At 39.3% G+C, this 25,113-nt stretch overlaps 1 protein-coding gene across 4 annotated transcripts in view; it reads right to left on the bottom strand.

Annotated features, from left to right (window-relative positions):
• Nucleotides 1-1,870: 1,870 nt before the first annotated feature.
• LOC135775631 (zinc finger protein 646) overlaps nucleotides 1,871-25,113 on the bottom strand; it is a 34,728-nt gene continuing 11,485 nt past the window's right edge. The window contains exons 1-5 of one of the 4 annotated variants that reach the window (XM_065286028.2): nucleotides 24,841-25,025; nucleotides 9,828-12,550; nucleotides 8,318-9,469; nucleotides 8,150-8,242; nucleotides 4,394-4,534 (exon numbers count right to left, since the gene is read on the bottom strand). In XM_065286028.2, coding sequence (XP_065142100.1) covers nucleotides 8,164-8,242; nucleotides 8,318-9,469; nucleotides 9,828-12,337 — 3,741 coding nt within the window. In that variant the 5' untranslated portion in view covers nucleotides 12,338-12,550; nucleotides 24,841-25,025 and the 3' untranslated portion in view covers nucleotides 4,394-4,534; nucleotides 8,150-8,163. Of the gene's footprint in view, nucleotides 4,535-8,149; nucleotides 8,243-8,317; nucleotides 9,470-9,827; nucleotides 12,551-24,840; nucleotides 25,026-25,113 lie in introns of those variants that run through there. The other 3 variants (XM_065286038.2, XM_065286013.2, XM_065286021.2) reach the window with 3 other exon arrangements.

Below are 25,113 nucleotides of genomic sequence, written 5' to 3'. Positions count from 1 at the left end.
CACAACGTCTTTCGTCTTAATAAATAAACATTATACGCAAATAAAGGTAAGTAAGCCTAAACGGTGGCAGATTATTAAAATGTTTTAACTCAACTACTCCTGTATTAATGTTTTGAGCAAATTTTCTGTCATGGTCCAACACTTTTTTAAGGATCGTCCAAATGTTTGTATCATTCAAGTTGAATGTACTCATTATGTGAACCCGTGAAACATTATAATGCATAATATCAAGAATTAAGAGTCTATATACACAGATTAATGTATGTATTATTACCTTTAAGATGTTTATAAGAACTGTGATGGATGTACACATCTGCAACTTGATAAAGGTAGCGTGTTAAAAAAAAAAAAAAATCACCCTGCTATCATGACATGCGCATGCGCGGCAATTCTTTAGTATGCCGCTAGTGGCCACTGTATTATTTGACTTCTGCTTTTAAATGAGATGTACCTTTAGACAAGTAGTATATTTTCTAAAATCTACCACATAAACCCGTTATTACTTTTAGCCCATAACGAAGCACCCAGTTATAATTGGCTTGTAATAGCTTTCTATAAAGGGTCAACCAATACTTTTTCAGCCGAAGTAAGAGGTTTTAACAATATTGTAAGAACTTCTGAAGGATGTTCATTAAGCAGACATGAGCAAATAAGGTATTTTAATGGTAATTAATATAACAGGATCTACAATAAGTATTTACTATATTATTTTGTATGAATTAAGTAATATGAAATAATCTGTTTACTACATAAAGTCACAGTTCACCCAAAAACGAAAAACTTTATCATTATACTCACCCTCATGTTTTTGATCCCTCAATGTCTTTCCTTGTTTTTCAGACCCCAAACACAATTTTTTTTGTGATGTTTTCTAGAAAACCAGTTACAGTGGGAATATATGGTGACTGGCTCTTCATGCTTTAAAGCAGTGGTTCTCAAACTGGGGTCCGGGGCCCCCAGGGGGGCCGTGAGATGGTGCCAGGGGGGCCCCAGTTTTTTGACATTTTATAAAATATATTTATTTATCATGAATTCTATGTAATTAAACCTAATGAAAATAAGGCTACTAACCAACAGCACTACTTTGTATAACTTAATATGTTTTGTTTAATTAAAATTGTTTAATTAAAATAATTAAATTTTAGAACAGTTTTTGTCATAAATTTTCTTTGGGGGCCGCGAAGAAATGCACCGTACAAAAGGGGGGCCGCATGCAGAAAAAGTTTGAGAACCACTACTTTAAAGGACCCAAAAGTGACGAGTGGAATTATTTAACACTTTTGGGTCCTTTTTGAAGCTTGAAGGGTTTTCTGGTTAATATGTGAGTGGAGGCGGTCACCATCCACTGACATAGTTACCAGAAAACCCAAAATGTTTGGGTTCTGAAGAACAAAGACTTTGGGGGGTTTAAACAACATTATTTACTTTTCTTTAATGACAAATTTTTAGTTTGGGGCGAACTTTCACTTTAACATAGTGGTAAAGCTGCTATGCAACAACGCAAAATTATGAAAAGCACTATGATAAACAATTGTTTTATCGAAATAAATGTCATAAATAAAGACTTTAACACCATGACACTGAAACCAGCTGATGGTTGTTGACTAACCACATACATTCGAAGTGAATGTTACATTAATTTTCTATTTATTTTATTATTTGATAGCATTGAAGTTATAATTCAAACATGTTCTGTTAGGAAATGAATTATCAAAATGTTGTTAAAAAAGTGTACAGTCACATCTGTGTGTGTGTGTGCATATATATTTATATATAAACATTATATACTTTTGTTTATATACATAATATATATATATATATAGTTTATATATATATATTATGTATATATAAACAAGGAACAAAAAATATGAAACTTTTAGCATTTATTTTTTGGAATCGATCAAAGTCAATCCTTGACAAAGTAGCAACTGTGCACCAGGAAAGATTTTTTTTGTATTTAGCCAATTGTGAGAACTTGCAATGGTACAGGTACATAAATATATATATATATATATATAACCTTTCCGTGCGACGATCATACCGCATACAACTTCATGTTCACTCAAAATAAATGACTTAGCACCAGTGCTCCCAAGTATTAGAGGTTCAAAACAGTTAAAATGCAATTAAATAAAAAAGAAAATAAAAAATACTAATAAATACATGGGTTACCATAACGGTGTAACTTAAGTAAAATATGATTGCCTTGCTGATTGTAACGATCACAAAATAATTCCTTAACATGTGAGCTTACAGAGTGAAACAGGCACATCCAATCTAAACATGAGCGTGAAGCCATCACGTGAGAAAGGCGATGATATGTTTACACTCGTTGTACTGCAATCAAAACACACATTATTACAGTTCCCTGTTTATTGCACAAGGGACAGAAATGTTCTTTCAAAAGCATAACAAATAATGGCAATGAAAAGGAGATTACAGTCACTATAAAAGTGTTCTTTAGAAGTTCTCCCGTTCCCGACTGTGCCTCTGGAGAACGGAAGGGTCGGAACAAAACCGTTTGGAACGATAAATCCTAAAACTGCGAAGTTCTAAAACTAGCGTTTTCAGTTACAAGTGTTAATAATATAAATAAAATGCATACTACAGTGATCTTTTATAAAAGTTTTCCTGTAAATAATACAGTCAGAGGTACAATACAATACAAGGTAAAACCAAATGCCATTACAAGCAATATACATTTTCCCCCCTTTTTTCCCATTATTTTCATAGCACAACCTATCCACTTCTATACACTAGCTAGTTAGTTGCAGATTTATATTGTGGGTTCTGAGCAACATCATGAAATGAAGAGAGGGATCAAACTAACGATGCCGCAAAGAAGCGAACCCATTAAGCGCAATGCTGTCGTCTGCTGAATAATAAGGTTTGAAGCTCATCTTCGTGCTGCAAGAAACACACGATTAAGAAAATAACGTAAAAAAAATAAAGGGGAAAAATGCGTACAATCTTACACAACACCGAAACGTGTTGACTTCTCTATACACCGCTTAACATAGTTATTTCTAGCTTTTGGGATTCATGTTTTTTTTTCATATATCATCTACGACTGATAATTGTTGTCGATGGGGCGGCTGGGCATGGCATGAAATGTATGATTATAATAAGGATGATTTTACAGGGGGAGATGTGTGTGTAGATGTTGAACCTACTAGAATTTTCCTGTAACATCTTTAAACCAATACTGAACTAACAATAGTCTGGAAGGAAATCTGCCATTTTATACATCATACCAATATAAATGCCTCATCTAAAAGTCATTTAAAACAAGACGCCAAATACTTTAAAAGGCTGGTATCAGAAAATGAAGGCAGTGGGCCTCAATGTCCCCCCCACCCTCAAAAGGGAACTATGAAAATGTAAATAAGGTCACCTGTGGCGTTTAGGATAAAGGTGGGAAAATATGTCACTATGACATAAAACTAACAGTCACACGGAGTTCACTGAATAATCCAATGTTTTGGGGGACATGCAGGGAACATAAACAGCAGCCACCCCTCGTGACTAGAGATGAAGATGAGTGAAAGGGAATCAGGGTTTTGGCACCTCCAAAAACCTTGGCATGAACCTCAATGACAAACTCCCAAACATCGGCCATAACTTATAGAAAAGGCCCAGAGGGCATACTCAAAAAGTTGGTTTGGGTGGTAGAAGGTGCCGAACTGTTCCAATGGACCTTCTGATGGTGTCTTAAGTTGGACTTGCTGGAGAAGCGTTTATCACACTGTTGACATGAAAACGGCTTCTCTTTGGTGTGAATGCGGCGGTGGCAGATGAGCTGGGTGGAGACGCGGAAAGCCTTGCCGCAGTCTGGGCACTGGTACCTTTTTGGTTCTGTATGAATGCGTCTGTGGTTTTTGAGTGCCATTAAATTGGAAAACTCCTTCTGACAGGAGTTGCAGAAATAGGTGCCCATCTTGTGGCTGTTCTTGTGATTCAAAAGCGAGCTGGCGTGCCGGTAACCACGTCCGCATTGATCGCAAACGTGCGACTTGCACCCCGTCTCGCTGCAACTCCGAAACCGCTGTTGTTGAGGCGCGGATGAGCTGCTGGCACTGGGGTTGTGATGTGTTGGGTTAAGCTTCGGGAGCCCATTAGGATCCATTCCTTGGGCTTGCATCAGCGTATGGTCAAGCCCAGAGTTCCAACCCAAATCAGAAACCCCAGGCTGTTGCGATGTCTTGGAGGCTCGGCCATGTTGCATTTCCAAGTGGAGTCGGAAGCTTGCCTGGGTGGGGAAGCTTCTCTGGCACAGAGTGCAGGCAAACTCCCGTTCCTTTTGGTGCACACGGCGGTGATTCTGCAGTTGGGATGAGACGCGGAAAGCCTTGCCACATTCCGGGCAGCGATGCCGACGAATCTCCGAATGAATACGACGGTGGTTTTTGAGAGCGAGCAGGTTGGAGTAGGTCTTGAGGCACACGGCGCAGTGGTAGATGCCGACAGTGTGGGTGTTTTTGTGGTTAAGGAGTGAGCTGGCATGCCGGTAGGAACGGCCACACTGGTCACATCTGTAAAGACAAAGCAAAAAATAGAGAAAAAGTAAATCTCACCTGTTTGTTGTCCTATTAACCCCTTATTAGTTAGTTACCTAGATTAGTCTGAAAGTAACCTGACAATATGTAGTCGACTTGAATGATAACTGCGTTAACGATGCACAAATACAGGTATATGATCTTGAATCCAGCTGCCAAATCTGATGAAAGTATTTACCAATTCTGTCTGGTGTTAAAGTAAAGGCAGTGGTGTAATTTATCATTTACGGTGGAAACAGCCTAAAGGACAAACTTTGTCATGAGAACTTTTACTTGCAGAACACGACTCTTCATGAATTTGGGGGTAATTGTAAATCTAATTTGTTAGTATTAATGTGCCGTGTTAGTATTCTTGTACATATATAGAAATGTATCCTTCTTAATATGTTTTTAAAGGGATAGTTCACCCAAAAATGAAAATCCTGTCATAATTTACTCACCTTCATGTTGAACCTCTCAGAGTTCATTTATTTTGTTGAAGATATTTTCATATGTCTGTACACAGTCACTTCTATAGTATTTGTTTTTCTACTATGGAAGTCATTGGGTACCATCAACTGTGTGGTTGCCATCATTTATTAAAATATCTTCTTTTGTGTTCAACAGAAGAAAGAAACCCATACAAGTTTAAAAAAAATACATGAGGGTGAGTAAATGCTAAAATTATTTTCATTTTTGAAAAAAGGAAAATTTGTGACCCTTTACTCACCTTCATGACACACTCTCGACGGCTTTCTTTGTTGTTCAAAACCAAAACTCTGATTTTTTTTAATTGTTTTCTTTTTCTGTTTGCAATAGGCATCGATTGTGACTTTTCACACTTCAAATGGATGCAAATCATCATTAAATAATAGGGATGCGGCTAGGGAGGCATGATATATCAGCCAACATATGTTTATTGGCCGATAACTGCTTATTTTTAATATTATCGGTTATCAGTCTAATAGCAAAATTAAGCCGATAAATGAAAGCCGATAAATTATGTATTATTTTGGTTTGTTGAACCACTTCACTTGCTCATTGCTGGCCATGTGGAGTTTTGATTGGTGCTTTCTGTGACATAGCACGAAGATGACACGTGTTGCGGGCTTAAGAAGAGTATGCTAGTCTAGCGCAAAGACAAGATGTCCGCGGTCTGGGAGTTTTTCATTGTGAAATTAATATGAATATTTATCGGCCTATATATATATATCGGTTATCGGCCCCCAAACATAAAGAGTTATCGGTATCGGCCAAAATTTCCATATCGGTGCATCCCTAGATGCGGCAATAAATGCCGATATACACTAATAATATGTGGCCAATAACTATTCTGCACAGCAATTTCATGCACTACGGCTTTTGATCAGGACTTATCAATCTGAAATCACTGTTAGTTTGAGTGGTTTATAACATGCATTTGAAAAAGTAACACTCCTCCAACATAATCATTATGCATATTCTTTATTATCATGAAAATACCAGAAAAGGTTTGAAGAACAGCAATATAAATATATCCTTAAAACATTTCCTGGAGCTGCATCATAGATATGTACATTAGATGTCGCCTTGGCTACGGCAGATCATTGGACCGAATGCGTAAACTAGAGCCGCCATCTTGAAACAGGGGAGCCCCGCATTAACGTCATTGTAGGCAATGGGGTAACGGAAATAAAATCACCATAAATCGTGATGAATGCGATTTTCATGGTTATCTTTTGGTTCGTTTCAACAGTGTATTTAGCATTGAGTCCAGAAACAAGTTTTGATATTATGAAAATTCTACTTTTTCTAACTATAATGCATAGTGCTAGTAGGGCTAACATCCATACGCAGCACAAAAGTCTGGCATCGTCCATTAATTCGAAGTACAGTCGGAGATAGCAGCTTTACCTATGACAAGACCCATGTTCCAAGATGGCGACGGTTTTGACGCATACTAAGAACCCTGAGGCGACATCTAGTTTAGATATCTATGGAGCTGCATGTATGGTTCTTCGTCTGCAGCATATATTAAGTTTCTGCACGAGAGCGCCCTCTGGCTTTTGTATGTAGCGGCATTTCACCATATTTCATTCAAAAGCATAGCAAGCATCATCAGCCGATATATCGGTGCACCCCAATTAAATAACTTCAAGCTTTACATTATTTATTATTAATTACATTATTAATTTCCTGTTTCCCTCTAGCTGTGCATCAATTTTTTTATGATACTGGAATATTCCTTAACTAAGATAATTTACTCACCCTCATGTCATCCAAGATGTTGAAGTCTTTCTTTGTTCAGTTGAGAGGAAATAAAGTTTTTTGAGGAAAACATTCCAGGATTGTTCTCAATTTAATAGACTTTATTGGACCTCAACAGTTCACAATTTCAATGCAGTTTAAAATGCAGTTTCAATGCAGCTTCAAAAGGCTCTAAATGATCCCAACCAATGCATAAGGGTCTTCTCATCTTGCGCTAGTCATGTGACACGCCAGCGTGACCTAACCTATTACGTAATCATGTCGAAAGGTCATGCATGGTGTATGCGAAACTACTGCTCCAATGTTTGCAGAAAGTGTGGAGAAAGAGGACCACTACAACATTGTTATACGTGGAATGATACAAATAAATGTCTTTGTGTCAGTTTATTGTTTAATATGGTTTCACATATGTAACGTGTGATTACGAAATACGTGCAAGACGAGTTGTGGTTCAAACGAACATATTTTTTTATTTTTCTCATTTCGCTAGATAAAACCCATTTGCCTTGGTTGGCATCATTTAGAGCCCTTTGAAGCTGCATTGAAAATGTGAACTGCTGAGGTCCAATAATGTACAATAAAATCCTGGAATGATTTCCTTAAAAAAAAAATTCCTTCTCGACTGAACAAACAAAAGACAAACATCTTGGATGGCATGGTGGTGAGTAAATTATCTATGTATAAAGTATTCATTTAACTTTGATCTCCACAAAAGAAGAACAGAAAGACCTGTTCCTGTTATTACATGAAAAGAAAATAAACAGGTCTTTTATTAAATTACTAATTATATTTTAGATAATCAACAAAACCTGTTCGTATGCATTCAGAACTAGTGGAAAATATCCTACGGCATGTGTTCCGTGAAGTTATTTTATTTTACATTTGAGTCCTTTTGAAGCTTAAAGAGGCGGTCACTATCCACTCCCATTGTAAACAGAAAAAGTGAAACACGTTTTTAAGCTTTGATTCTGAAGACCAAAAAAGAAAGCCATTACGACACAAGGGTGAGTAAACTATGACAAAAATTTTCATTATTGGGTCAACTAAACCTTGCACCAAAATAGCAAACACAGCTATATTTGATAGAACAAAAGACCTACAAAATTGTTTTCTGTTGCTGGTGCCGTTCGACCTAGATCAGTATTTATTGAACTACTATAGCTGATGTAAGATGACTTAACTTCATTGATATGGTCAACAATTGCTAACAACAGCAAACTCCACCATACATTTTTATCATTAATCAGACAGTGTTAAGGAGGGAATCATTTGGCTGTCTTTAGTACAATAAAAACACATCTACCTAGTAAATACATAAAAAGTACCTAATGCATAATGCTAGCTGAAAGCAAAGGGGGGTAACTTATCTGGTCTCCACTAATCATACTGTCCAAACTTCAGAAAAATCCGAATTCCGGCACGCGTATGGTCCCGAGGAAGCCGGATTGGAGATCATATACCTGTAATAGACATGTAGAAACCTGTGATCTTTACTAGTTCACTTCAAAAATCACGAACAACAGACGTAAACTCACGTGAACCGGTACTCCTCTCCCTCTCTTGTGCTTGAAGTGGCCTTCCTCACGCCCTCGTTGCCTACCTGGTTGTCACCGCAGCGGTGCCTGGCCAGCCCAGACCGACCCTGAAAGCTCTTCCCGCAGGTGGGGCAGCCGAAACGAGTGTGGCCCTCCTCGTGGACTCTCTGGTGGTTCCGAAGGAAGCGGGCCAGCCGGAAAGCCTTCCCACAGGTCGAGCAGATGTGACGCTTCTTCTGCGTATGGATACGCATGTGGTTGCGTAGGGCCATGTAGTTGGAGTAGGGTTTGTCACAATATGAGCAGCTGAAGTTGCCTATTTTGTGTGTATTTTTATGGTTGAGGAGACTGCTAGCATGTTTGTAAGAGCAGCCACAAAGGTCACAGGTGAAAGGACGCTCTTCGCGTTCTGGAGACCCCAGGTCACCTGTCTCCATGCTTATGTTAGAGCTGTTGAGGGAGGCGGAGGAAGAGGGAAGTTGGGCACTGCAGTTATGCGAGGCCAAGTCTGTGGTCGTAGTAAAGACCTGTGAGCACCCATCGCACTCGTATTCGGCTGGAGGAGGGGCGGTTTGAACACTGGGACCGGGAAGGGGACCTGGGAGATCTTTGCAGAGCTGATTGCTGGTGTGCGTTTCAAGCTGCCTCTGGTTCCTGAAGCCCCTACCGCAGTCAGTGCAGGAATACTTCTTAAGAGCAAAATGCATTCGAAGGTGGTTCTTCATTGCCAGACGATTCGGATACGTGGAGTTGCACACATTACAGTGATACTCGCCAATCTTATGCAGATTCTTATGATTAGCCAGACTGCCGGCATGACGATAAGTGCGTCCACACTGATCGCAAACAAAGGGCCGACGACCGCTACCATCGTCAACTTGCTGAGCCCTTGCTCCGGCATACGGTTTCTTGTAACCTTGTGGCTGACCGTAGTTGGGGTTCACCGGAGGGTTTGGAATTTTGGGCTCGCCCATTCTCATAGTTTGAAGCTGCGATGGGCCTCCCTCATAGCGTGCACCATTGGGATGAGACATGCCTTGAACCCGTTGGTCACGATCTCCAGTCTTCGCTCGATGTTCCTCGTGTAACCTCAGATGGTTTATCAACTGCTTCTGGATCTTAAAGGCTTTCCCGCACTCCTCACACTTGTGCCTGCGAACAGATGAAACACAAAAGCAGGTAGATGAGAAAGCAGGGCTAAAACACACATCTTAAAGAAAGAAACAGACAGAGGGAAGGTTCCCTTTACAAATACAGAGATGACTACAAATGAGGTACAGATGTTATGAAATTCAGTGTGTTCATCAGTATGAGTTATGCCTGTTGCCCTTGTCTTCTCTAACGGGAAAAAAAATAAAAATCACCTGCACACTGCTTTGACACTCACAATTTCATTAAAATCTATTCATTGATTGATGACCTGGGACTCATGATAATACATAAGCATTCAAAGTATGCAAAGATAACTAAACAGTTAGAGTATAATAGGGCACATGCAATGCTGGCTAACCTCTTTAAGTCAAAATGAGTCCTCTGGTGGTTCTTGAGAGCCAGTAGGTTGTAGTAGCGTTTTTGGCAGACAAGGCAGCGGAAGACCCCAGTCTTGTGCGATTTCTTATGGTTGAGCAGTGAGCAGGGGTGTCTGTAACTCCTTCCACACTGGTCGCACCTGTGAGGCCGATCATCAGAGTCTGGCATCTGCTGAGGGTCTACAGGGCCCCTGCTGTCACTAGTACCAGCTCCACCAGTCATCCCTTTAGCTCCGTTCATACCTTTGTTCAATCCCCCCGCTCTCGCCTTGCCTGGACACAGGTGAGTAATCAGCTGATGGCGATCTGCAAAGAACATGCCACAGTCAACGCAAATGTGGTTCCTTCCATCCATTTTGCCATTAGAATTAACGCTAGTGCCACCCAAGCCCTGTGATGATGCATCTGGCCGTGCAGGTCCGTGGACCAGCTGGTGGTTTAGCAAGTCCTGTTTTCTGTTGAAGCTCTGCCCACAGGTGCTACAGATCAAAAGACTGACCGTATTGCCCTCTTGTCGCCTCCTCCACTCTTGTTCACCTACAGGAGTGAGGGCAGAGGACGGCCCTGCACCCTGGTTAACTCCATGGCTTCGTAAATGGCTACGAAGTGCCCTCAGGCTAGCATAATGGTTTCCACAAACTGTGCACTGATAAACCTCTCCATCGTCATCATCGTCTTTGTTATCCATTCTCTTATTGTTGTTCTGGGAATTAGCTGGTGCTTCCCCATAGGACATCTGGTCCTGACCACGCCGCTGACGACTACTTTCTTTAAGGTTGGCATTGCCCGACGGCAGGGAGGCACCACCGGGACTATGGTAGTTCATGTTACCGAGAAAACCATTTGACATACCTCCCTGGTTGACGCTACCTGCCTGACGATGATTTTGGGGAAGCGGGGAGTGGCTAGAAGTGCTTTGAGCGAGAGCACCACCAAAACGGTCATGAAACTCTAGTGAATCCAGGCCACTGTTGTGCCCACTGTCTGGGACAAAGTGAGCTGGGTCACCAAGATTACCAGGAAGTGATATTGGGGTTGTTGCACCACTATCCTGATCTTGAGAATGTACAAAGCCCTGTTGGGAATCTAGCCCTGTCATTGGCTCAGAGGAAAGCCAATCTCCCTCTGTGCTCATCGACTGTGAGTTTGGCCTAGTCTTGTGACTGCGGAGGTGACTGTGAAGGGCTGCTAAATGTGGATATTGTTTACAGCAAATGGTGCACTGATATTGACCAGTTTGATGGGAGCGTTTATGATTAACTAGACTCCCAGCGTGTCGATAGCTTTTCCCGCACTCTTGGCACTTGAATCTGCGTTCGCCATCATCCATGGCTGTAGAGTGATCTTGAGACCTTGTCTCACCATTGGATACCGAGGGTTGAGAGTTTGAAGCCAGTGCATCTGAATTTAAAATAGCAGGGCTTCCTTGTGCATGTGTTGTGGGGTGTGGTTCATGAGTAAGATAATGAATTTTGAGGCTCTCTATGTCAGGATGTCCTGCACCACAATATGCACAGGTATAGATGGAATTAGTAACAGGGGGTCCTAGCATTGGGTCATAACGCTTGTCAGGTAATGGAGGCAACGGAAGAGGGTCACCCAGGGCAGGTGTATATGGATTGACTGCTGGGGAGCGAACAGAGCTAAGATTATGAGGCACTATCCCAGGGAAACTACGTGGCAGCCCTAGTGAAGATGATGCAGCATTATGTAACAAAATGTGCTCTTGAAAGTCATTCTTATTGGGCAAAGACACCTGACAAAGATGGCAAAAGCTGGGTACCATATCATCGTTCTGGGAACCGGGAGGGCGAGTGTCAGATGGGGCTTCAGGCAAAAGGGCCCCAATGGACATTCCAGAGGGTTTAAACTTTGAATGAGTGCGCTCATGAGCATTAAGGGCAGCAAGATTGTTAAATTGTTTGTAACAGAAATTGCACTTATATGTGCCTTCTTGGTGAGATTTCTTGTGGTTAACCAAGCTGCCATGATGACGATACGTCCTATCACATTGGTCACACTTAAATGGTCTGTCCCAGGCATCTTCGGATCCTGGAGATTTCTGTTTATCATGGTCACTGCCAGGCATCATTCCGCTGTTGTTTATGTGACTCCTGAAACCTGCGTCAGACAAATCTTGTGCTAAATTATAATCCCTCTCTTCATCAGCATTGTCATCATTCTCCTCTTCAGCTTGGGCACTTGGAGACAGCGTGTGGACACGGAGGTGGTTTTTTAGGGCCATTGCATTGGGCAACGTTCTGGTGCACACCGGACACTGAAAGGACCCCATCTCGTGAGTTTTTTTGTGAGAAGCCAAGCTACTGGCATGCTTAAAAATACGTCCACACTGTTCACATTCAAATCTGCCATTTTCTTCTTGATGATAGTGTGCTTTCATGTGCTCCAGGAGACTAGGTGTACTTGGGCAAATGATGTCGCATTCTTTGCAAGGGAAACCCTTGGCACGATTCATATCATGCATAGCCATGATGAGAAAATTGAAATGGAAGGGGGAAATGTCCACATAAAATGATCCTCGAACAAAGAAGAAAAGGGGGCAATGTGTGATGTTCAGCTCTCTGCTTCTGTAGTATCAGCCATTTTACCTGGGTGGCAGATATTCTCTCCAATCAGCCTTTCAATTCCACTCGGTCACAGCAGTTCAGAGAGGGTCTGGACAGTTGTGGGCACCAGATGAAAGCTGAGAAGATAAAAAAAGAAAAGAACATTAATTTATAATTCAAGTATTTTGACAATGCATCCAACCATCCACAATTTTTGGATGATTGTGTAGCAAGGAAACATTTATAGACCGTTTCATCGGACACACATGCGTTGTCGCATTTACGCATCTGGACTAGGATTGGGAACCGAGAACCGGTTTATTCACAACTGGTTCTGTTTTTTAAAAGGAACCGGAACCACACGTAATTCTTAAGTTTCGGTTCTATAAGCGGTTCCGATGTGATACACGGGCAAAGCGCTGGGAGCGGTTAACACTTTAAACAGCCATGTCTTACTTCATAAATATTAATTACGTTGAGCCACTGTTTACAGTCATGCAACCAAATTAATGCAGTTTACCACAGAAAACACTCAGGCTGCTGAGGTAAGCTTTGTATTCTTCCTGCCAAACATGTCAAAAAGAAAGTCAAAAGTGTGGATTCTAGGACTGTTGACGGTACAGTGCGACCTGCGGTGTTGTGCACGTCACAAACTTTGAAAAATAAAAAGTACAGTCTCGCCAAGCGAGATGTCTTCAAGTTCGTGTGAACGCAAACGGCCAGCATACTCAGAGTTAGTGTGCTATAACCTCATATAAGTGATGACCCACTGGCTTGGGGGCAGAACAATGAGGTAAGATATTCTCTCTTGGTCAAGGTTTTCTGAAAAACTATCAATATGCACAAAGTTACCAGTACAGCATCAGAGCGTGGTTTCAACGCGGCTGGAGACATAACCCCAAAAAGGTTTCTCACTTTAACCGTGTGTTGTTTTACAGATGAAAGTGATACAATAAACACGCACATAGGTGCCGATCTGTGGGTGCTCCGGTGCTCAACTCGAGCACCCACTGAAATGGCCATGCTCAATTTCTTAAGATTTGCTTCACATTTAATGTCTAAAACCACACAGAACACGTGATCGCGCCATTTTCCTCCTCTTCAAAGCATTTGGGGGCTCCAGAGCATCTGTTGTTGCTAAGTAACCTAAGCATTGCTTGACATTGTGGCGAGCATCCACAGTAGGAAAAGAAATCGGCACCTATGTACAGGCACGATTGTTAAGAAATATATATATCTGATCCTCGTTTACATTTTTATATTTCAAAATTTATTTTTCAACACGAAAGCCAAAATAATGCACGCTCGTATTTATGCATATAGGCTTTTATATATTATATATATATATATATATATATATATATATATATATATATATATATATATATATATATATATATATATATATATATATATATATATATATATATATATATATATAATGCTATATATAAGCCTATATGCATAAATGCGAGCGTGCATTATTTAACATAATTATTTTATTATATGGAACCGGAATCAGAACCGGGAATCGTTAGGCAGTAATGGAACCGGAATCTGAAAATTTCTTACGATACCCAACCCTAATCTGGACAGAACTAACTTCTGTTCTCTGTTTGTTTAATGGTCTGACTAGTGGCTAAACTGAACTTTGGAACAAATACCTTGTCGAAAATAACAAATGTTTTGGAGGAGACGGCAATCATGGATCACTGCCATGTCAAGGGAGGTTTAGCAGCCGATTTGTAGTTAAGATTGTATACATTATATAGTATTTTACACAGTAATACGTTACTGTGTAAAATACTCAGTGTAGTTTTTGATAGGCTTAAGCTTTGATTTTAATGAAGTAAATTTAATTGTTGTTTATTTTGCATGTTACAGAAATAAACTACTCTAAAAGTACTGTTGTTATTGATTCTTTGCGGAGTTTACCAGAACTTATGTTTGTTCCACGAAAGCCATTTGTTTATGTTTTAACTGCTGAAATGGTTTATATAAAAGCTGCTTTTAGCTTTGATACCTTTGGTCTAATTTTAACATCACATGGTTCAAAAAAGGTGAAAATTAGTTAGTTACATAAGCAATGAAAATCACTAGTACATCCTGCACACACTTGCCAGTATATCCAATAAAATACACAACACCGGACAGGTTAATATAGATGAATACATGAGAATGCTGTAAGAAGCTAAAGATTAATTGTATAAAATTAATAGCTTAAGAAAATCAAGACTAACTTAATAACAGATGGCTACAAAACAAATATTTCCTAATAATTGCTTTGTTCTCCACTGGAGATAATATGAAGGTAATGAGCTGCAGGGTGTTTGGTTTACAACATCCACATGGGATTTTTATTAGGGATGCACTGATATTAAATTTTCCACAGATACCGACAGCTGATTATTCCAACTGATATCTGCTGATACCGTTAGATGGTGGTTATATTAACTTGCATTTACTAAATTCTGAAGATTAAATTTTCTGAATGTGTGATGACGCATCCTTGTTAATTCTACAACTTAATTCCTGAAGGTATGTTTAGTGACAGCCCTGGAAAAACTGATTTAATTCATCACAATATTCATGACCATTAATACTGAACATTAAACTACTAATTTTTCTTTACATTTTCTATACACAGAGCTCAAAAACATTGCATTTTCCTCTTCTTTTTTGATTGATAGGATATATCGCCCATGACTATTGACTGATACCAATTATTGGCTAATATATTGATGCATTTCTCATAATTTTTACAATACCTGCATCACAGTTTTATAATTACTATTATTTGTCATGTTAAACAGACTTCAAACAAACTTTGAAGTGACTTTGAAGCAAATACAGAGTTCACTGGCCGACACCAGGTAGACCAGGGAAATGTCACTGACATAGAAAAAGGAGACAATAGATGCCAATACATAAAACATGAGAAAGCAAACACTTTCCAAATATGATTTTTCACAACGGAGAACCGCTGTAAGAGAACATTGTGAAACAAAAAATTGTGAAATACAAGGAATTAGATAAACTTTATATAGGGAGGTCTAGAACTGACAAAACTCCACGAGAGGAAGTCAGGAGAGGAGAAAGTGTGGTTGGGTCATATATGATTTCAATACACATGACATCTGCAAATCCTTCAGATGAAACAGAAGAAATGGCTCAGAAGTCAAAGTCCTGATGATGAAAGCGCTTTACACAAGAACAAAAACATCACAAAAAATCTGTCAAATATCTGTAAGCCATTTTGTAAAACTAAACAGATACAGCAATATCTAGTTCAAACTTTAAAGGTCCCTCGAGCTAATAAATTCAAGAGCTGAAGTATTTTGCATATACATATACTGGAAGCTTGAAATATAATTCAACATATTAGAATGCAAATGCACAAGGGACATCATTTCGCCTTTTAAATAATGCAAATATACGCACATATTCTTATTAGGCCTGCATGATAGTGGGAGGACCTTACATTGCTATACAATGTTATGTTTTCCTGCAATGTTTAACGCAATAAGTGAATTAGTGGATGACTTCACAAGATGACTAGAAGCTCAATTTAATAGGAATTAATTTTTTGTATAGCTCACTGATTTCTCACAGACTTCTGTGCTTTCCTAGTAAAAGTTAATATTTTATATAGTGTACCACTGGCAAAGGGGTCCAAAATAGTATTTCTTTTGAAAAACAAGCTCGGTATGTTCTTAAATGTGACTATTGCAGAGGCACGCATTGCGATGTCGATGCTGAGATGATATATTATGCAGCCCTAATTCTTATAAAATAGTGCATGAAAGTCGTCATGTAAATGTGCATGCTTTGTAAAAGAATGACTAGGGATGCACCGATACCACTTTTTTGGAATACGAGTACGAGTACGAGTACTTGCATTTCAGTACTTGCCGATACCGATACAGAGTACTTAATAAAAAAACATGATTTAAATTTACAGGTAACAGCTTTAGTCATATAATTTAAAGGACAAGTTCGGTATTTTAGACTTAAAGCCCTGTTTTCAGATTGTTTATGGTCAAATAGAATGGTTTTGACTGAAATTTCGACATTTTCGGCTGCCCTGAGAATTTTCGCTTGTTTGTGTTTCAGCTCAGACCTCTACAATGGCTTTATAGGTGCACTGGAACAATCCTTCCTAAAATGCATTAAACTTTCGTTTACAAAGACGTGAAACTCACCGAGTGGTCAGGGGTGTTCACTGATATGCTCACACAAAAATCGCTGCAAAAGATGCTTTCCAACAGCTGTTTTAGCATTCGTTGTTAACTTGTGGACCTATTTCCCCAAACGCCTCACACCCGTACATTCTTCCGCTTAGAGCTTGAATAATAAACACTCCAGCCCAGGAGGTGGCGCTAATCCGCCTTTGCCAATTGCAAGAATAGAAACAAAGTTCCCGGCGCGGAGTAATACCGTACCTCACAGGACGTCTAATACAGTCAATGGAGTTGGTAAAAACTACGATAAAACCTGTTGGAATGCGTCTTTTGGAGCGATTTTTGTGTGAGCATATCAGTGAACACCCCTGACCACTCGGTGAGTTTCACGTCTTTGTAAACGAAAGTTTAATGCATTTTAGGAAGGATTGTTCCAGTGCACCTATAAAGCCATTGTAGAGGTCTGAGCTGAAACACAAACAAGCGAAAATTCTCAGGGCAGCCGAAAATGTCGAAATTTCAGTCAAAACCATTCTATTTGACCATAAACAATCTGAAAACAGGGCTTTAAGTCTAAAATACCGAACTTGTCCTTTAACAAAAAAACAAAGGACTACTTTTTCAGTTTGTTGTAAACTCTGCCTCTTTAGACAACACAAGAGGCATTAACCCCTTACACGCCGCTCAAACATAGACATTTCTCAGACCGTGGTATCGATTCCCGGTATCGGGGGACTTTTAACGAGTACTTTAGAAAATGTGGTATCGGGGCCGATACCCGATACCAGTATCGGTGCATCCCTATGAATGACTTTATCATGTATAATTTTGACAAAAATTTGAAGGAAAAGCTAACCAAACTAAAGACTTTCAGATATATAAAACAGACTCCATTTTCAGGCACTAAATCATTAGCAACTACACTCTGTAGTCAAGCGTGTATTAGAAAACAACAGTACATCAACTCTTTGACCTCCAGGGATTTAATCCTGGTGGTGTAAACGCGCTTTTGGCTTCAAAATTAGAAACTCCATAGCCCATCTACCATACATGCATGGTCAGATTCATAACTAAATACAAATTATATGGCATAGCAGTTGGTTTATTGTTAAACCCTTATGGTTAAAATCTTTAAAGTTCAAAGCAAACATGTGATGTGGTTTTGGCATCATATCAAACTCGAAATTTATACTCAAAGACTTTATTTCATTTCCACATGTGATACTATTCTGAAACGATAAACCCTACACAAACAGCCCTACACGAGACATTAAAAATTTCAAATCCAACTATTTCCAAAAGAGGAACAACAAACAGCGCTCTTTCATATTTACCCTTTAAAGGGTACAAAATTCAAGCTCAACAGACTTATCCTGCGTTTCCAAACTTTCAAGATGTGTCTTTCTAAAGATGCCACACCTGTGTCTAAAATGTATAGCTTGAAGCTCAAAAGCAGGGTTTAGCTTTTTTTATGAGAGCACAGCATCAGCATTCACCATAAACTATAAATCACACAAGACAACTATATCAAATGTACAGCCACAAATCTGTTTCAATTAGTCCCCACTTGGGAACATTTTCTCTTACCACACAGTTGTAAAGAGAGAAACAGTGCTCCTTACACACATAACGCCCCTCAGCAACACTAGAAAGATGACCTGAATTATTCTCCTGCCTCTTTTATGGCCGTTACAATATTATTTTGCTGCCAGTACAATATCTTCAATCGCAAACACAACAATAACCCTATGATCAGACAATATTGGCAGGAGAAAGTGTGCCAGTGGCAAGATGGGCAAATAAGTGGAAAAGTGATCCCAAACGAGGCATAATGGTCTTATCTAGCAAAACGATTGTCATTTTTGACAATAAAAATAACAAATATACACTTTTCAAGCACAACTTCTCCTTTAAATCCGGTTGTGATGCGCCAACGTGACCCCACGCAATACGTCATGACGTCAAGAGGTCACAGAGGACGAACGCGAAACTCCGCCCTACTGTTTACAAGTGTTGAGAACGAGGACCGTTCCTAAGTTGTTGTATGTCAACTGATACTAATTAATGTCTTTGTGTCAGTTTATTGTTTACAATGGTCCGCAAATGTGCGTTTTATATACGTAACACGTGACCTCCCTACGTCACTATGCATTTACGTTAGGTCGCGCTGGACCGGACCTAGACGAGAAGTTGTGCTTTAAAAGTGTATATTTGTTTTTTTTTTATTGTCAAAAATGACAATCGTTTTGCTAGATAAGACCCTTATGCCTCGTTTGGGATCGTTTAGAGTCCTTTGAAACTCCGTTGAAAAAAACTGTTAAGTGTTGAGTTAAGTATCAAATGTTGGGCTCTATTAAAGTCCATTAAAATGAGAAAAATCCTGCACTGTTTTCCTCAAAAAACATAATTTCTTCTCGACTGAACAAAGAAAGACATCAACATTTTGGATGACATGGTGGGGAGTAAATTATCTGGATTTTTCTTTTAAGAAAATGGAATATTCCTTTAAAATAATGCAGAAATGTACAGATTTTAGAGAAGTCAATGACAGCTAGGGGTGTGCCGGTTTCAGAATTGGTGATGACGGTTATGACGTGAGTCAAATGTGACGGTTCATCACATAACCGTCTGTGGGGGGCGTTTTGCTCGTTTAAATGCTCGTGGATTGACGGGAAAGTGTCATTTTACCATTTAATCATGAATGTGATGCCAAGTGTGTTTTAAACAGTAATAACTTTGAACAATTTAACAGAAAGCGATGAAATATTAAAAAAAACACACTGTTGCCAGAAGACTGCGCTGTCACTCTCTGCCCAGCATAAATTAATCCTCTATCTATCATCTATTTTAATAATCTTCAGAGAAACAGATTTGTGCATTGGGCTTTTTATGTCTGTAATTGTGTTTATATCTGTCATTACACGGACCAGAACAGCACGAAAACAATGTGGATTAAAAGCGTATTGAAGAGGTTTTGCTCATAAATGCGCAGGTAAAAGAAAGTAATATGAACTTGAGATTGTTGTTAAACGCAGCCGGTGTAAAAGCACAATGGCCACGCGCAGCAAACACTCTCCGCAGACGCGCTACACAGTGCTCACCCGGCGTTTGAATAAACTAGACACTGATTAGCTACTTGCTCTACGTTTCTTTAAAATTAACAGCAAGACAACTAGCAGTGAATGTGCGTTCAAGAGAGTTAGTAGATTAGCATGGGAGGATTTGAACTTGAAAAGCGGAGTGTACTGACGCCTTTCCGCGGTTGAAACAACATTCCTTCTCATGGTCATTCATGTTTATTTGATGCTATAAATTAACAAGAAGGAAGAGATGATTGGAAAGCTGAGCCTTTGTTTAATATGTTAAATCTCAAAAGTAACCGAAAAGTAACCTGGTCTGTCCTGTATGTCAGCGCGTTGTCAATGTCTGCTCCGCTCTGTATTTTTCACTGCGTGAGAACGTGAGGGGGCGTGTAACACAGACTGTTAACAATTGTTTTAAATAGTATTTAAAAATTCTTTATGATAAAAAATGTTTTAAAAAATATTTTAATAACACGGTTTTGGCGGTTATAGAGTTCTAATGACGGTGTTCAACTATAACCGTCGGTCTCACGGTTATATAATGACCGTCACACCCCTAATGACAGCATGGTGCAAAAGTAACATCAGACTACCCTTTTAAACACACCGATTATGAATAATACATTTTGTTCAGGGATCATTTGATTTTGGTTAATTCACACTGCTTCATTTGATTCATTTTTTTCTGCAGCGTCTTAAGTTTATTTCTTTTCTTCCTGCTCATTTCTTTCTTGAACTTTCTTGCACTTCTATCTAGTGCATCGCCTACTGTTTGCTGGCGAACGATCTCATGATTAGCATGGATGAGGTAAGCTTCCTGATCTCTGCTTCTTTTCAGTTTGCACACACTAATTTGCATTCAAAAACCTGTGTCAAAAAGTTGTAACTACATTGTTGCGACGAAACACGCGTCATAACAACAACACACCCAAGCATTGTTCCTGCCTATTGTTCAAGAAATATGTACTTAGTATCAGCTGCAAAAATACTTATCGGAGCATCCCTACCCATGACCTTTCGCACCTCAAACGCAATGCTCTAACAATTGAGCTACAGGAACAAAGGCAATGTATACATATTGTTCAGACAACATTTACAAAGATGAACCTGTTTCTCTGCAAGATTATATGAAGTGTTTATAATCATTGTTCATGCATAGCACAATCTGTGGTATGAGGAATGAACCTAGTCACTCAGCATCTGTGATTTTAGATCGCATATCCTTAAGCCGAAGGTATACTAGGGCCACCCACATACACGCGTCTGCATGATGACATTTCTGTCTTTTTTGTATACATCATGTGTGTGTGAACAGTGTATAATAATTATGCATATATAAATATGCATATATAAATATGCATATATATATATATATATATATATATATATATATATATGCTAATACATACACAGTTATTATACAAAGTTCACACACATATATGTTGTAAACAAAAACTTTTATTCTGCTATAGATTAATAGTGATTAATCGTTATGCATCCCTAGTTAAGTATACTTTAAAAGCTACACGGACATGGAAAAAAGTATACCCGGCTCTTTAAGGTGCCTGACCAGTGGTCTCTGATTCACAACCATCTGGATGCATTATCCTCATCTAGGCTGTCAAGATCCAGGCTCCAATATGCCAGATGGGTCTAGCATTACAAAAAAAGGTAACTATTTCCTCTATGTTTGCTCATCATCTGTTCTTTGCATTTGAAGGTAAATAAAAGCAGTGATAGATTATGTTGTAGTAATGGTTTCTAGGTAAAAAAATATGTTGCTCTGTAAATTACTGAAAACTGAACACTGCCCAATTGCATAAAATAACATAAATAACCTTATTTTTTAAACTTTATGGCTAACGCATAAAACAAATAGAATAGAAGATAGATTAATATCTGTTTAGCAAGACACGCTTAAGCGGCCAAATGTACTTGGAACAGTTTAAACAAGTCAGATAGCTATACAATCAGAGAAATGCAGTGACCGGGTGTAAAAAGGCCCTATAACGTCTGCTGGAATGTAAAAAAAGTCATTGTTAAATAATGTGAAATAAATATTAGGGCTGCGCAATACACCGGAAAAATTATCATTATTGTGATAACAGTATATCCATATATCGCATATTGCGATAACTTACTTTTTTTTACAGGTCTATCATTTGAGTGTTCCATGCTTAGATTGTCCAAATTAGACCAATCAGAAGGTAAATAGTTAGCCACCAAATAGGTCTTATACTGTTACACTATTAGCTAGAAAGCGGCACAAAGGTAAACCTAGCGTCTCAAAGCAGAAAGCGAACTTGTGCCTAAAAAGAACAGTACATCTGAAATAGTTTTTTAGCCTGAATTAGATTTAATTACATCAGAAGAATATATATTCCCTATTTATTTCAGTATAATAATCACATATCTAAGCTGCTTCTTTTCAGCTATCCGATCATAAAAAGACCAGGTGTAAATGCCCTCCGAAACATTGAAGTTAGGCGGAAGAGAACCAAACAAACAAAAGACATCCCGCTTGTTGCTTTATGGAGCGACAACAGTGGGTAAAAACCTTTCTAGAACCAATAAAAAAGTCCAATGACAAACTTGATTATACTTAACCAGTGTTGGGTGTAACTAGTTACAAAGTAACTAGTTACTGTAATAATATTACTTTTTTCAGTAATTAGTAGTGTAAGGCATTACCCGTCTGAAAATGGTAATAATATAACAGTTTTCCTGAGCTAGTTACTTAAGTTACATTCGCCAGTAGCACCTTCATCACACAAGGCACAAAACACAGAGAACAAAAGGGAAGGGGAGGTGGGCGTGAATGGAACAGTGATTGGTCTAAGTTTGGCACGAGGTATCATTTACCATCACCGATTGGTCGACACCCGGCAGCCAGCAGCACAGAGCGGCAGCGGCACACTCAAAGACAGATCGGGTAAATGGAAGCGTCAACAACGGCAAGCTCTTTTTCAGAGGAAGGTTCCCAGCAACAGAAAGCTAGTTTCGACGGGTGGAGATTCAGTCATATTTTATTATGTTCAACGGAAGGAAAATAACTTGACGGTGAAGTGCACACTCTTTAATGTTTCTCCGAACGCTGTGCCCCACGTCCGGTAGTGGGTAAGGAAGCCAGCATTTTCTTGGCCGTGGCTTGCCCAAATAAACATTCTTGTCCAGAAAAAAAATGTAACTAGTAATATAACTAGTTACTTTCTCCAGGGAGTAATAAAGTAAAGTAAGGCATTACTATTTTTGAGAGTAATATGTAATACGTAATATATTACTTTTTTGAGTAACTAGCCCCAACACTGTACTTAACAAGGAAATAAAACTTTTCCCCGTCATGGTCCTCATGGTTATCACACCATCTCCTTCCCCTGCTGCTCTGTACTGCTCATGCTCATGCCGAGCAATGAGACGCGTGTCCCCTTCCCAACATACAGTAAGTGCTGCCTTTTTTTGCATAAGCATCGTCTTAAGTTTTTTAAGGCGGCGTAATGCATAGTGTATTTGCATTTTTCGCGGGAGTAGAAGATCGAATTGTAATCCGTTTTGCCAAGACGCATTTATGTGGCCCAGTGTAAATGGAACCGTTTTAACAAATCAGATAACTAACTGATCAGAGAAAACACATGAAGTGACCAGGTGTAAAAAGGCCCCAAATGATTAAAAAAATAGCCAATTAACATAGCAATTCTCTAGGAAAAACAGCATATCACTCGGTTTCTCAATATCATGCAGCACTAATAAAAAAAAGCAAAGCACATTCTGAAAATGTAAATTATGCAATGCTGAAAAAATGGCAAAATGGGGGGAAAAAACATGTTTGGTTGTTCTGTACTTGGCTGAATGATTCATTACATTCGGCTTCAGCCAATACCTAAAACGCACATTTAGTTACTATAATGCATGTCCCAAAAAAGGACACGTTACCATTGTCATCAAAAGAAACACAATAGATTGACTCACTTTCCATAAACATGCATGACATCCCATGAAAGGATGTTAAAAATAAAATCATTCTTATGGTTCCCTTATGAAAACTAAAGGTAAAATCTAAAACATGGTGGCCCCAGGAGGTATAAATAACACCTGGGCACACATAAACATCACCCTAAAAGGTTTTTGTATTTGTTTTTTCTTTTCAAATAAACATACAATATGAATACACAAAATAATAAAGCTCAATGTTTTGTTATGCACTGTATTTCATTATTTCACAATGTCGCAGATTACAAAGAAAGGAACAGGGTGGGCCTAACAAGTCTGCAGACCCCACAAAAAAAGAACTAAATTATGAAACCCATTTTATTTGTTATTGAAAAAATCTTATCAAAATTATTGTTTTATTTGCTTCAAATTTAAGTAAACGATAGCTCGATGTGACCTTGGCAAGCAGATCTGGCGTCCGGGTTTTGGGTCTCTTTTTATCAGGACAAAGCAGATGCCCGACATTCCTTGTCATTTTCCCTCACTAAAAACACGACGAAACGGAGCAAAAACGCTCATTAATATTCATTTTGCCTCAGCGAGCGTGCGTTTACACAGTACAATTTATTCGTTAACTTTTGTGTGAGAGACTAAATTTACATCGCGACCCGTTTGTGTTATTCACATGATGCCTTGTGCAAATATTAGCTGGTGGGCTATCGCAGCCAGGTCGAGAAGAAAAAAAAATAAACGACTATTTTCGAAGTGTCACGCGCGGTGGCTCGAATATTCGTGCGTGTGTTTAGTCAACGTTGCATGTGGACTCCAGCACGTTAAAAAAATCAAGGGGTTTCACGCGATGCCATCGATTATTTTAACGTGACGGTTTGTCTGACAGGGACACCCCCACCTCTCGGCTAACGCGCTAGCCATGCTAACGGGTTCCCTCCTCTCACGATGCTATATCCAAACCGAACCATCTAGTCGAAAACAAATCTGATTGATTACACTTATCATTGCATTGTTAAGATAAAATAAAAACGCATTTGCCCGTTTTAACCGTTTCACACCCAAACGCGGCGGAATATACTGTGAAACGCGTTTTGCTTAGCCGTAAGGTCAGTGCTAGTCGGCTAGCTGCCTAGCGACACAAAGATCCGAAGGCTCGCGAGCTCTGATTCAATGAATGTGGCCATTGTGTGCAATTAAAAACATCTTCAAGCTGCAATCACTTACCCGATTATAGACGTGCACGATGCACAGAGATGGGGGTTTATGCTGTTTCTGATTGCGCAGAGATTAAATGGCATGTTCAATCGCTCGCCATCATTATTTTTAACTCTTTTTGTCTCCAGCGGGCGGCTCCGCCGTCTTTTTCTTGGCACACTTCCTGCTGCGGGCTGAATGGGGATGGCGAGCTGCGGACGTGCTACAGCGCGTCACTCTGCGCGTGTTTGCGTTGAAAGTAAACATTGTACGGTGCATCGTGGATTTGTATTTTAAAATAAA

Source organism: Paramisgurnus dabryanus, chromosome 19 (assembly GCF_030506205.2).
Source record: "Paramisgurnus dabryanus chromosome 19, PD_genome_1.1, whole genome shotgun sequence".
In the NCBI taxonomy this organism is placed as follows: Eukaryota; Metazoa; Chordata; class Actinopteri; order Cypriniformes; family Cobitidae; genus Paramisgurnus; species Paramisgurnus dabryanus.
The sequence above is the reverse complement of the archived record's forward strand: the minus strand, read 5'-3'. Positions and strand labels throughout refer to the sequence as shown.